Source organism: Petromyzon marinus, chromosome 34 (genome assembly GCF_048934315.1).
Source record: "Petromyzon marinus isolate PM22_M1 ecotype Great Lakes invasive population chromosome 34, UKy_Petmar_22M1.pri1.0, whole genome shotgun sequence".
NCBI classification, from domain to species: Eukaryota; Metazoa; Chordata; class Hyperoartia; order Petromyzontiformes; family Petromyzontidae; genus Petromyzon; species Petromyzon marinus.
In genome coordinates this window covers 4386392-4399993 of record NC_133700.1, presented here as the reverse complement: position 1 = coordinate 4399993, position 13602 = coordinate 4386392, and the positions used below count along the sequence as shown (strand labels likewise).

At 49.3% G+C, this 13602-nt stretch overlaps 1 protein-coding gene across 1 annotated transcript in view; it reads right to left on the bottom strand.

The window, feature by feature from the left end:
• LOC116948614 (vasoactive intestinal polypeptide receptor-like) overlaps positions 1–13602 on the bottom strand; it is a 54558-nt gene that overhangs the window by 12453 nt on the left and 28503 nt on the right. The window contains exons 11-14 of the mRNA XM_032965452.2: positions 7524–7615; positions 6779–6920; positions 5058–5099; positions 1750–1917 (exon numbers count right to left, since the gene is read on the bottom strand). Coding sequence (XP_032821343.1) covers positions 1750–1917; positions 5058–5099; positions 6779–6920; positions 7524–7615 — 444 coding nt within the window. The remainder of the gene's footprint in view (positions 1–1749; positions 1918–5057; positions 5100–6778; positions 6921–7523; positions 7616–13602) is intronic.

Genomic DNA, 13602 nt, shown 5'->3' with positions numbered 1-13602 from the left:
CAAAAGTTACCCGTGGTCTTCTGCGCTGCTGGTTAAACACTCCGAAGGACGCACGCGTTCTCGGAGAGCGTTACACGACCTGTGCGCATGCAGAATTTTTTCCGAACTTTTTCTTTCGCGGAATGCGTGGTCTGGTGCAGTTGCGCTGCTTGCTGGGTGTTTTGGTGTGCGGCGAAAATTGGAGGGGCAGGGTGCGTGATGACCAATCTCACCGCTCGCTTCCCTCCCTGTGCGTGTGCGCCCTGGAGCTCAAAACGAAACCCCTGCGATATCAGCTAAAGGCTACGGCGGAACGAACAAGCAACCCGGTTAAAACACGGTGACAACCACGTGCCAACGTTGGCCCAACGTTGCGCGTTTACCGGGAACTCCCAGGGAACATGGAACGTTGGGCCAAAGTTGAGCCAACGTTGGGCCAACGGTTCCAACCACGTGCCAACGTTGGCCCAACGTTGCGCGTTTACCGTGAACTCCCAGGTAACATGGAACGTTGGGCCAACGTTGAGTCAACATTGGTCCAACAGTCCCAAACACGTGCCAACGTTGGCCCAACGTTGCGCGTTTACCGAGTACTCTCAGGAAACATGAAACGTTGAGCCAACGTTGAGTCAACGTTGAGTCAACGTTGGCCCAACGTTTACTGAGAAGGTGGCTCAACAGGGCTGCGGTTGCCGGCCGGCAGGCGGGCAGCTCGCTTGTTCCAAGTGCAAAGTGCCATGAGCGTCGGGTTTGGCACTGTGGCCTCCGGAGAGCCGCCTGTAAAGCAACTGGAGCGTCTCCCAGCGTGGCTGCAGAGACGAGCATGAGGAGCCCTAGGTCCGGAGGGAAGGATTGGTAGCGGTGAGGTTGTGGCTGACGGTGGAAAAGGCCAAGGGGAAATGATGGGTGTGGCGTAGGTCCATTGTGTCTCCCTATTCAGCCGTATAAAATTGATTCTACCGCTTGGGTTAGACTCGGCGTTTGTCGATATTAATCGGTGAGTAGTAAAGGGCAAAAGCTTAGTGGGAGGCATTGGGAAATGGATGGCTGTACAAGGGAGAGGAGCAAGGGGTGCTCGTGCGTGGAGCAATGTGGAGTGTGCAGGGTGTGGAGATGGGTGTGGTGCGCGTGTGTGTGGTGGGGCTGTGAACTTCAGAGGGAAGTATGATATGGAAGGATATGTAGAGTGGAGGGGCATGTAGAGTCATGTGTGGAGTTGAGGGACATGCGATGGAGGGACTTGTGAACGCAGAGGGACATCTGGAGTGGAAGAACATGCCGACGAGTCGAGGCACGTGCGGAGCGAAGGGAAGTGTGGCGGAGAGGGGGGCGCGCGATCGCACTGGGCCATGCGCAGTGGAGAGCGAGGTGGCGTGCGGGAGGCAAGGGAAGCGTGGGGCAGAGGGGCCCGCGTGGTTTACGGGGTGCGGAGAGGTAAGCGGAGCGAAGGGACGCGTGGAGCGCAGGGACATGCAGAGGTCAGGGGGGCGGGGGGGGGGAACGCATGGAGGGACACCGCACGTGGAGTGGAGGAACGAGGGCGCGGGGAGGCGCATGCCGAGCGGAGGGGGGGGGGGGTGTGAGGCGGAGGGACGCGTCCAGTGGAGCGAAGTATGGAGGGTGAGGAGGGCGGGGGGGGTGTGGACCATGCTGGGTGGAGGGTGGGTGGGGGGGGTGTGCGATCGCAGGGGGACGTGTGTGATGGCGGGGGGCACGTGCTGCGTGACCACCCCGCCCCCCCGGTTGGGTCTAGATGAGCGAAGAGTCCACCTGCAGGCTGGAGGAGCGCGTCTTGGGGCTGCACTTGGTGAGCAGCGAGAGCTGCGTGGCTCCGTTGTTGCCGTTGCTCACGGTGGAGTTGTGCTGCTGCCGCAGGTCGACCGACAGGTAGCGGTCCACGCACCAGCGTCGCCACTTGCGCTTCAGCTCGGCCTGCACCTGTGGGTTACCGGACGACGGAGTGGGGGGCCGTTTGATTGTACCCCACCGTGCCGTTCGGTGCGGATCGCCGAAGGAGGGGTAGGGGGCCTGCGGTCGGGTTCAGTTACCGCTCGCCACCGGCATTAGCCGCCAATGTGAATCCGCCCCGGCTGGCTCCGCGCGGCGGTGCGAGCCGGAAAAAGGTTACGAGTCAAAAATCCTAGGTTGGAGGTTGGCTCATTCTATTACAATGGTAACACTAATGTAATAATAGTACTAATAATAGTCATACTAATGTAATAATAGTACTAATAATAGTAATACTAATATAATAGTACTAATAATAGTAATACTAATATAATAATAGTACTAATAATAGTAATACTAATGTAATAATAGTACTAATAATAGTAATACTAATATAATAATCGTACTAATAATAGTAATACTAATATAATAGCACTAATAATAGTAATACTAATATAATAGTACTAATAATAGTAATACTAATATAATAGCACTAATAATAGTAATACTAATATAATAGTACTAATAATAGTAATACTAATATAATAGTACTAAAATAGTAATACTAATATAATAGTACTAATAATAGTAATACTAATATAATAGTACTAATAATAGTAATACTAATATAATCATAGAACTAATAATAGTAATACTAATATAATCATAGTACTAATAATAGTAATACTAATGTAATAGTACTAATAATAGTAATACTAATATAATAGTACTAATAATAGTAATACTAATATAATAGTACTAATAATAGTAATACTAATATAATAGTGCTAATAATAGTAATACTAATGTAATAATAGTACTAATAATAGTAATACTAATGTAATAATAGTACTAATAATAGTAATACTAATGTAATAATAGTACTAATAATAGTCATACTAATGTAATAGTACTAATAATAGTAATACTAATATAATAGTACTAATAATAGTAATACTAATGTAATAATAGTACTAATAATAGTAATACTAATATAATAATAGTACTAATAATAGTAATACTAATACAATAATAGTACTAATAATAGTAATACTAATACCGTAATAGTACTAATAATAGTAATACTAATATAATAGCGCTAATAATAGTAATACTAATCTAATAATAGTCCTAATAATAGCAATACAAATTCAATAATAGAACTAATAATAGTAATAATAATAATACAATAATAGTGCTAATAATAGTAGTACTAATGCAATAATAGTACTAATAATAGTAATACTAATACCATAATGGTACTAATAATAGTAATACTAATACAATAATAGTACTAATAATAGTAATACTAATACAATAATAGTACTAATAATAGTAATACTAATACAATAATAGTACTAATAATAGTAATACTAATATAATAGTGCTAATAATAGTAATACTAATACAATAATAGTACTAATAATAGTAATACTAATATAATAGCGCTAATAATGGTAATACTAATCTAATAATAGTCCTAATAATAGCAATACAAATTCAATAATAGTACTAATAATAGTAATACTAATACAATAATAGTACTAATAATAGTAATACTAATAAAATAATAGTACTAATAATAGTAATACTAATACAATAATAGTACTAATAATAGTAATACTAATACAATAATAGTACTAATAATAGTAATACTAATACAATAATAGTACTAATAATAGTAATACTAATACAATAATAGTACTAATAATAGTAATACTAATACAATAATAGTACTAATAATAGTAATACTAATATAATAGTGCTAATAATAGTAATACTAATACAATAATAGTACTAATAATAGTAATACTAATATAATAGCGCTAATAATGGTAATACTAATACAATAATAGTACTAATAATAGTAATACTAATACAATAATAGTACTAATAATAGTAATACTAATATAATAGTGCTAATAATAGTAATACTAATACAATAATAGTACTAATAATAGTAATACTAATACAATAATAGTACTAATAATAGTAATACTAATACAATAATAGTACTAATAATAGTAATACTAATACAATAATAGTACTAATAATAGTAATACTAATATAATAGTGCTAATAATAGTAATACTAATACAATAATAGTACTAATAATAGTAATACTAATACAATAATAGTACTAATAATGTCAACTCGTAACGTGCCGCCACCGTGCATGGGGGAACCAGAGATGCGTGAGAAGGCAGCAGACACGTGGTAATGCTAACAATTGCCCGAGCTCTGCGGTCCAATATATATGAAGGGGTTATTGTCCAACGAATGTTTTTTTTTTATGTTGGAGAAAACCCGGGAGCACCGGGAGAAAACCCACACGTGCGAGGGGGAAACGCTCGATCCCCGTACAGATGGGATGAAGTCCCACCCTCGAGTATGGCACTTTAACGCCCAACATTTGTGCAGTGGTCCACCAACCTTCGCTGACTCCACCCTGCGGCTAAGGTCGATTGAAATGAGCACCGGGATGTTGAGCAACGCCTGAATGCTCTCTTTTAAATGTGGTACACCACCGGCACTGCTCAGAACGGTTCCTATTCGTATTCTAAGTTGCATAGAGGGGAGGCAGCAGTCGCCGTGAGCTATGGAACTAATAGGTTTCATAATTAATCATAATTTAGCACATTTGGAATTCGCGCCATTGCAGTAGCGGCAAGGCTATCACGAAGGAAGACGCTGCTGCTGTTTCACAGGCAGAGTCTGCAGGAGGTATAACACAGCAGGGGGCGATGTTGCTGTCTGTGTGTAAATCACAATTGGGTAACTTGTGGGGGTCACATGTCGAATTTTGGCAAATTTGGACCTTCACGCCGGCGCGCGATGGCCCACCCGTTTCAAAAACGGCATTAGGCGATCTTTCCCACACCTCCGCTTAGCACGCTTGGCTACGTACGGTGAGAAAGAAGTTCAACGTACACGCATACATCTTTCGCGTTCACTGTGAAGCAGACGGTGCGCGGTATACTGCGGTTCGTGCGCACCGCAGTATTAACCGGGGCGGCCGCCAGATTCGAACTGCGTCACCATGGACCGCTGGGCATGTGTGCACGTGAACACGTGGACCGTGCGTGCGTGTGTGGACGCGTGCGTGCGTGCGTGCGTGTGTGGACGCGTACCTCTCCATTGAGGAAGCAGTAGAGGATCGCCACGGCGAAGCCCTGCGGACACAGCGCGGAGAGAGGGGAGACGGCGGCTTTGGGCACAGTCGCCACGGTCGCCTGTGCCGTCAGCACATCACGGTCACCACGCACGGCCGGCACACGGCTTTGGTGACCCCGAGGTCACCCTCGTACGTGACACTCATCCTGATCTCGGGAGGTTCTCAGCTGGGTTGAACAAAATAAACGCGACGCTTGAAAGTCGACACAGGGGGACTTGGCTGAACACCACACAGGGACTGGCTGCCTCCGTGTACTCTCACGGGACGCGGCTACAAGTTAAAGTTACACGCCGCGTAGTTGCCGTAGATCCAGGGGCGTGGGAGACCACGCACGAGCGGGAAGCAAGGCAGTCGGAAACCGGTGCCGTCAATTTTTCAAGCTCTGCGGCCCTAAGTCGGGACGTCTGGCCAACTCCATTAATTGTGGGGGAGGAAACCGGAGCGCCCGCAGAACGCGCGATGGAGCAACACGCTATCCCGTAGACGCCCAGGAGAAGGCAGTACAGCAAAACGTGGACTGAGGATCCCCTCTGTCCGGGATACAGTGTTTCCCCCTCGCACCCGTGACTTTTCTTCCAGATGCTCTGATTTCTTCCCACGTGCGCGTACACTCATTAGTTGGTTGAAAATATCGTAGTTCAAGCGCTCGCACCTTCGTTTGTTTCTAATTGCATAGCAGTGTGTGATGCAGTTACATCAATGACGCGACTATAAAAAAAATATTATTACTATGATTCTTACTCGTGGTACCTGTGATAAGAAAGTTCACAGCCGCTCAATAATCCCCGAGTTGATTTGTGAAGACCAAAAGACGAGCCGTCGTCTGTGCTTTAGGCAGTGGACGTGAAAACACCGTCTGACGTCGATCCCAAGGGATTGTGCGCTGCAGCTGCGGGCCAACGCTCAACCGATGCACGTTGCCCGCTGTAAATGGCATGTCACGTTCACTGCCCCTTCGCCAATCCACTGCTGGATTGGGGGGCCCTGCCTTACACTGCGGGTCGTGAGAGTCACGGGAGCGTATTTTACCACCCTGGTCAATGCGGGTCGGTGAAGATGGGCAGCATAGACGTCGGTGCATACTGCAGTACAACAGTGGTAGGCGGGTGTGCATGTGAGCGTGTGCATGAATGTGTGATTGTGGGGAGCGGTGGTGCAGCGGCTAGCGTGCTGCGCCACGAACACGGCTACCCAAGTTCGATTCCCGCTCACGGCCAACACCAGTGACAATTATCTGAACCGGTGCTAGCCTCCCACTAGGTCGACTCAGCCTCAAATTAGTACCTGGTGCGATGTGTAAACATCGCCACTGGGGAGATAAAGGCGGCCGGGCGTGGTGTTGGCCACCCACCCCATCGTGTGCCATTCCGGCCTTCATAGGTGCTCGATAACAGCACTTGCCCTAACAGTCTGTTACAGGCTACACGGGGGGTCTTTGTTCTTAGGTGCGTGGGTGAGTGAGTTTGCGGGTGAGTGAGCAGGTGAGCATGTTAACGAGTGAGCGGGCTGGTGAGTGGGTGAGTGTTTGGGTGAGTGCGTGGGTGAGTGCGTGGGTGAGTGTGCGGGCGAGTGAGTTTGTGGCCAGCTGGTGTGTGGGTGAGTAAGCAGGCGAGTGCGTGGGTGAGTGAGCGAGCGAGCGAGCGTGTGGCTGAGTGCAGGGGGTGAGCGTGGACATGCCTGGAAGGAGCCAAAGGACAGCTCAAAGTAGAGTCTCATCTCGATGGGGAAGTCGCGCAGCATGTTGTCGGGCGTGAAGGCGAACACGATGTAGTGCACGCCGAACAGCGGGATCAGCAGCAGCGTGGACTTCACCAGACGCCTGCGGGCGCACGGACAGCCTTCAACGGACCGTTGGGGCAAGTGCTGTTAGCAAGTCGCGCCGATGACGGACGGCACGGCGCACGAGCCAGTGGCGTGGCGCGATGTTTACACGCCGCAAACATGGCTCTTCTAATGCTGGGTCGACATAGGGGAGATACAACAGCAGCAGCGGCAGCCGCCATTCACCACTCAGCGGCGCTTGTGCCACACCAGGTGCACGTTGTGCCAGGCTAGGTGCACCTGCAGTAGAAAAAACAAAAAGACAAAGATCCCCCCGTATAGCCTTAACAGACTGTTGAGGCAAGTGCTGTTAGCGAGCACCTATTAAGGGGGTGGGTGGCACAACACCACGCTCGGCCGCCTTTGTCTCCCCACTGGTGATGTTTACACACCGCACCAGTTACTCATTTGAGGCTGAATCGACCTGAGGGAGGCCCATGACCGGTTCAGATAATCGTCACTGGTGGTGACCTTCACCGAGAATCGAACTTGGGTTGGCCAGGTTCGTAGCGCAGGTGCACCTTGTGCCAAGCTAGGTACACTACACACAGACACACAGACACACACGCACGCACGCACGCGCCCAGGGTGGTCGTCTCACTTGTAGTGGCTCGAGTCGGTCCCTCCAACGTCTGGGGACTTGAGCTTCTTGATGAGGATGCGGATGATGCTGATGAAGAGGATGAAGTTGACCTGCAATGGCACCGCCTCGTTACGCGCTGGTGCGGATCACCGTGGGTGATTGCATATGCACCATTAGACCTCTGGCCTGCGTCTCAACCCGTTTGAGTCCATCCACCACGTTGACTTTCCAGACCAACATTACCCAAGCGGCGTTTGCCTCGGCACGCAAACTCAGGGCCGCCTGCGACCTTCCCGGGTCCCGCCAGCCGAGTCAGGATTAGTTGGGCAAATGCTGCCGGGTTCCGGCGTTGCATTGGCAAGAGCACTCCGTGGAAACGATGGGGGCCGAACGCGACCCCGTTGTTCAGACGGAGCGCTGTTTCCAAGGCTCAGGCGCATGGCGAGCCACGGGCTCGCCGTGCACCCAGCCTGGCACACGGGTAAGCGTGGCCTGAGACAAATGAACATCATCACGTCTCGGTAAAACGCGCCCATGGATGTCGAGGTTACAATTGAGGGCTGGTGTCAATGGCGGAGCCAGGATGTTCAGGTGGGGGGGGCGGGGGGACATCCTCGCCAGCAATGAAAAATGATAGAGGAGTTGTTAGTAAGTAAGGAGTTGTTAGTAAGTAAGAGGTTGTTAGTAAGGAGTTGTTAGTAAGGAGTTGTTAGTAAGTAAGGAGTTGTTAGTAAGGAGTTGTTAGTAAGTAAGGAGTTGTTAGTAGGTAAGGAGTTGTTAGTAAGGAGCTGTTAGTAAGTAAGGAGTTGTTAGTAAGGAGTTGTTAGTAAGTAAGGAGTTGTTAGTAAGGAGTTGTTAGTAAGTAAGGAGTTGTTAGTAAGTAAGGTTAGTAAGGAGTTGTTAGTAAGTAAGGAGTTGTTAGTAAGTAAGGTGTTGTTAGTGAGTAAGGTTAGTAAGGAGTTGTTAGTAAGGAGTTGTTAGTAAGTAAGGAGTTGTTAGTAAGTAAGGAGTTGTCAGTAAGTAAGTACTTGTTAGTAAGCAAGGAGTTGTTAGTAAGGAGTTGTTAGTAAGTAAGGAGTTGTTAGTGAGTAAGGAGTTGTTAGTGAGTAAGGCGTTGTTAGTGAGTAAGTAGTTGTTAGTAAGTAAGGAGTTGTTGGTAAGTAAGGAGTTGTTAGTAAGTAAGGAGTTGTTAGTGAGTAAGTACTTGTCAGTAAGTAAGGAGTTGTTAGTAAGCAAGGAGTTGTTAGTAAGTAAGGAGTTGTTAGTGAGTAAGGAGTTAGTAAGTAAGGAGTTGTTAGTAAGTAAGGAGTTGTCAGCAAGTAAGTACTTGTTAGTAAGTAAGGAGTTGTTAGCAAGGAGTTGTTAGTAAGTAAGGAGTTGTAAGTAAGTACTTGTTAGTAAGCAAGGAGTTGTTAGTAAGGAGTTGTTAGTAAGTAAGGAGTTGCTAGTAAGTAAGGACTTGTCCCTTGCGTTTTATTCGACGCGTGTGCGGCGATGGCGCAGACATCGATCGAGGGTCGAATTCGAACCGCGTTGTGTGATCGGCATCGCGCTCACTGAAGGTGTTGATGCCTTCAGGGAAGTCGTGTCCTGTATACACAACTGTGCACAATTCTGTGAGTCACTTATAACCGCTTTTCCGTGAATTATTGACAATTATGGACTCAGGCTATTGTCCTATCATCACAGAGTCCCCGGCACGTAATAATATGCTACACAGTGGCAGTGGGGGTCGCAAAATTCCGATTTATTACTAATAAACCCCAATCGAAATTAGGGATTTTGATCGGATCATTGGGGGGGGGGGGCACGTGTCACCCCCCCTGGCTCCGCCAGTGTTTGGTGTTGGGGAGAAGTTTTGTAGTTCCACAAGTCCAGTAATTCAGGTTGAGACTCTGGGTCTGCAGGTGGCCGGGTGACTCAGGGGTTCAGTGCACTGAGCTGGCAACGCCGAGGGGTCTGGGTTCACATCCGGGATCCAGCCCCTCGTGATTAAACCAGGTCCCTCTCGTGTGTGCAGTGCGTGCGTGAACGGAGGGTGTACGAGTGTGAACGGAGCGTGTGAATAGTGTGTGTATGTGTGTGTGCGGTGCGTATGTGAATAGAGTGTGTATGTGTGTGCGCAGTCCGTGTGTGAATGGAGTGTGTGAATGGAGCGTGTGAATAGTGTGTGTGTGTGCGGTGCGTATGTGAATAGAGTGTGTATGTGTGTGCGCAGTGCGTGTGTGAATGGAGTGTGTGAATGGAGCGTGTGAATAGTGTGTGTGTGCGGTGCGTATGTGAATAGAGTGTGTATGTGTGTGCGCAGTGCGTGTGTGAATGGAGTGTGTGAATGGAGCGTGTGAATAGTGTGTGTGTGTGCGGTGCGTATGTGAATAGAGTGTGTATGTGTGTGCGCAGTGCGTGTGTGAATGGAGTGTGTGAATGGAGCGTGTGAATAGTGTGTGTGTGTGCGGTGCGTATGTGAATAGAGTGTGTATGTATGTGCGCAGTGCGTGTGTGAATGGAGTGTGTGAATGGAGCGTGTGAATAGTGTGTGTGTGTGCGGTGCGTATGTGAATAGAGTGTGTATGTGTGTGCGCAGTGCGTGTGTGAATGGAGTGTGTGAATGGAGCGTGTGAATAGTGTGTGAATGGAGTGTGTGTGTGTGTGTGAATGGAGTGTGTGCACGTGTGAATGGAGTGTGTGTGTGTGAATGGGTGTGTGTGAATGGAGTGTGTGTGTGAATGGAGTGTGTGTGTGAATGGAGTGTGTGCACGTGTGAATGGAGTGTGTGCACGTGTGAATGGAGTGTGTGTGTGAATGGGTGTGTGTGAATGGAGTGTGTGTGTGTGTGTGAATGGAGTATGTGTGTGTGAATGAGTGTGTGTGCGTGTGTGAATGGAGTATGTGTGTGTGAATGAGTGTGTGTGCGTGTGTGAATGGAGTATGTGTGTGTGAATGGGTGTGTGTGCGCATGTTAAACTGAAATATGTAACTAATAAGCTTGTGCCGGAGGCCCCGGGGGGACAGGCGTCTATGACGTCTCCTGGCCAAACCCCAATTGGCGGGAGCCAGGAGATTGAATATCTACCCTCGGGGCTCCTCCAGAAACAACGAAAAGCCACTACGGGTGGCCACGTAGAATGTTCGAACGCTCACTGCGGAGGAGAGGCTGCCACTCCTCTGTCTGGAGCTGGACCGGTACCGCCTGGATCTCTGTGGCATTCAGGAGGTCCGGTGGACCAGCTCTGGCTCCTGCCACCATGAGGGGTGGACAGTTCTCTACTCGGGACAGCAGACTGCCAAACAACAGGGTGTGGCTCTTCTTTTGAACAAAAGAATGAAGGGGGCATGGGAGCGTGGCGGTGAGGTGTGGGAAGCTGTAAACCCCAGGCTACTTTGGGCTCACCTTCCCATCAACCGGAGGCGAGGAATGGTGGTTGTGGTTACTTATGCCCCCACCGAAGATGAACATCCGTGGAGGGATGCAGGCAAAGCCGATGAGTCAGATGCCTTCTATGACCTCCTGTCACAGGTGCTGGCTAAAGTGGCCCCTCGGGATAGAGTCATCATGTTGGGTGACTTCAATGCCCGAGTTGGTCATGATACTGGCACCTGGTCTGGAGTGATTGGAGGGCATGGGCCAGATCAGCTCAATAACAACGGTAGGAGGCTGCTAGATTTTTGTGCAGCCCATGGGCTTGTAATTACCAACATGCTGTTCCGGCATCGGCGCATCCACACAACATCATGGATGCATGCCGGGTCCAAGCAAGAACATCTGCTGGACTACATAGTGACGGACCAGCGGATGCGAGCCCATGTCCTTGACACCAGGACCTACCGTGGAGCTGATCTGCCCTCTGACCATCGACTCGTCATTTGTAAGATGCGCCTGCCATTCTTCCACTCCGGTGGTGGGTGTACAACCAGGACCCCATTCCAACCTAAAGTGGCCTGGTCTCAGTTATCTGATGAAAGTTGCAAGCGAGAATTTCATCATCGCTTGCGGCTGGGATTAGCATCGTTCCCGACTCCTCCTGATGTCGAGGGTAAATGGGCGAGGTTTAGGACTGTGGCTCATGCAGCTGCGATGGCTGCTTTGGGTACGCGGTCCAGACCTCCCCAGAGACCCTGGCTGACAGAGGAGGTGTTCAGGATGGTTGAGAAAAAGCGAAAGGCCCACTGTCATCGGCTACAGAATCCCACGTCAGAGAATGAGGAGGCTTACCGCAGCCTTCGCTCGGAGGTTCGGAGAGCCGTGAGGCACTGCAAGGATGGGTGGTGGTCGCGGGTTGCTGAAGAGATGGAGTCTGCCTCAGTGGCCCGTGATCACAAATCTCTATTTAACTCCATCAAAAAAGTAACCTGCAGCGCCACACCTATTACCATCATTAGGGGAAAAAACGGTGATCCAATCTCCGACCCCCAGGAACAGGTTTGCAGATTTGCTGAGCATTTCTGTGAGGTCCTGGGGGAGGGAAAATCCCTCAGCCAGGAAAACATCGTGGCACAAAGTGAGGATGACCCTGCTGTGGCTGCGGTGCCTCAAATATTGGAAGAAGTCATCCCCTGTGAGTGGCTGGCTGAGGTGCCATCTGTTAAGGAAGTACTGAAGGCGATCCGGAGTCTGAGACCAGGAAAGGCAGTGTGCAGAGATGATCTCCCAAGCGAAATGCTGAGGGAGGGTGGCGTTTGTGCACAGACTGCCCTATATGACATCATAACAACGGTCTGGACCACTGGATGGGTTCCACAGGTTTGGAAGGATGCCCTGGTGGTCCCCCTTTTTAAGAAGGGGGACCGCACAGACTGTAACAACTACAGGGGCATCTCACTCCTCAGTGTGCCGGGAAAGGTCCTGGCAAGGATTATTCAGCATTGCCTTGCCAGGCACGCTGAGGAGAGGCTTGCGGAGCCCCAATGCGGTTTCAGGAAAGGGCGGTCCTGCACAGATGCCGTATTTTCTGTCCGTCTGCTACAGCAGAGGTGTAGGGAATTCCAACAAGACCTACATCTCTGCTTTATTGACCTGGTCAAGGCCTATGATACCATCAGTAGGCCTGGGCTCTGGGTTGTTCTTCGTGCTTTTGGAGTACCTGACCCTCTGCTCACGATCATTAAGGACCTTCATGATGGTGAGCGGGCCCGGGTAAAACTACGTGGCCGGGAGTCAGAGCCATTCTCTGTACACCTTGGGGTGCGACAGGGATATCCTCTGGCTCCCACATTATTTACCATCTATTTTGACCACGTAGTTCGTGAAGCCTTCAATAGCTGTACCGGGGGAATCTCCATATGATACAGATATAATGGGAGGCTGATCGATGCCCGGGTGCGGTCAAGGGATGGCTCCCTATTGCTCAACCACGTTATGTATGCTGATGATTTGGTAATAGCTGCTCAGTCAGAGGAGGAGATGGAGACGCTGCTGCTGAGACTGGAGTGTGCCACTAAGAGGTGGGGCCTTACCATCAGCCCCACCAAAACTAAGCACCTGCCTGGGTATTTTGTACCATCGGACACTCCAGCCCCACAACTCCCAATCGGTGATGGGGCAGTTGTGGAGAGAGTGGAGAGTTTCCCATACCTGGGCAGTGTGCTTATGACTGGCTCCAGTTTAACAGCAGAGGTCTCACTCCGAATCAGTCGAGCGGCAATATCTTTTCATCGGTTGCGTAACGCTGTGTGGAAGCTACCTGGTCTGTCGCTCCGCACTAAGCTTCAGGTCTTCTCGGCCACGGTCATTCCCTCCCTTCTCTACGCTTGCGAAACGTGGACCCCCCTAATGAAACATCTTCGCCGGTTAGAAACATTTAGGCTGGCCTGCCTACGATCCATCCTGGGTTTAACCAGACTGGATTGTGTGAGGAGCTCACAAATCCTTGAAAGATCTGGGCAAGGTCCCATCGGTGAGCTCCTCCGGTGGGCAAGGCTGCGATGGCTGGGTCATGTAGCCCGCATGCCCAGCCACCGCATGCCGAAACAGCTTTTGTTCGGCCGGATCGAGGGGGCTAAGCGGGCGCGGCACGGGCTAGAGAAGAGATGGAGTGATGTGGTACAGGAGGACGTAGAGCTGAGTGGACTTGCCGATGACTGGTACCAGCGGTGTCAA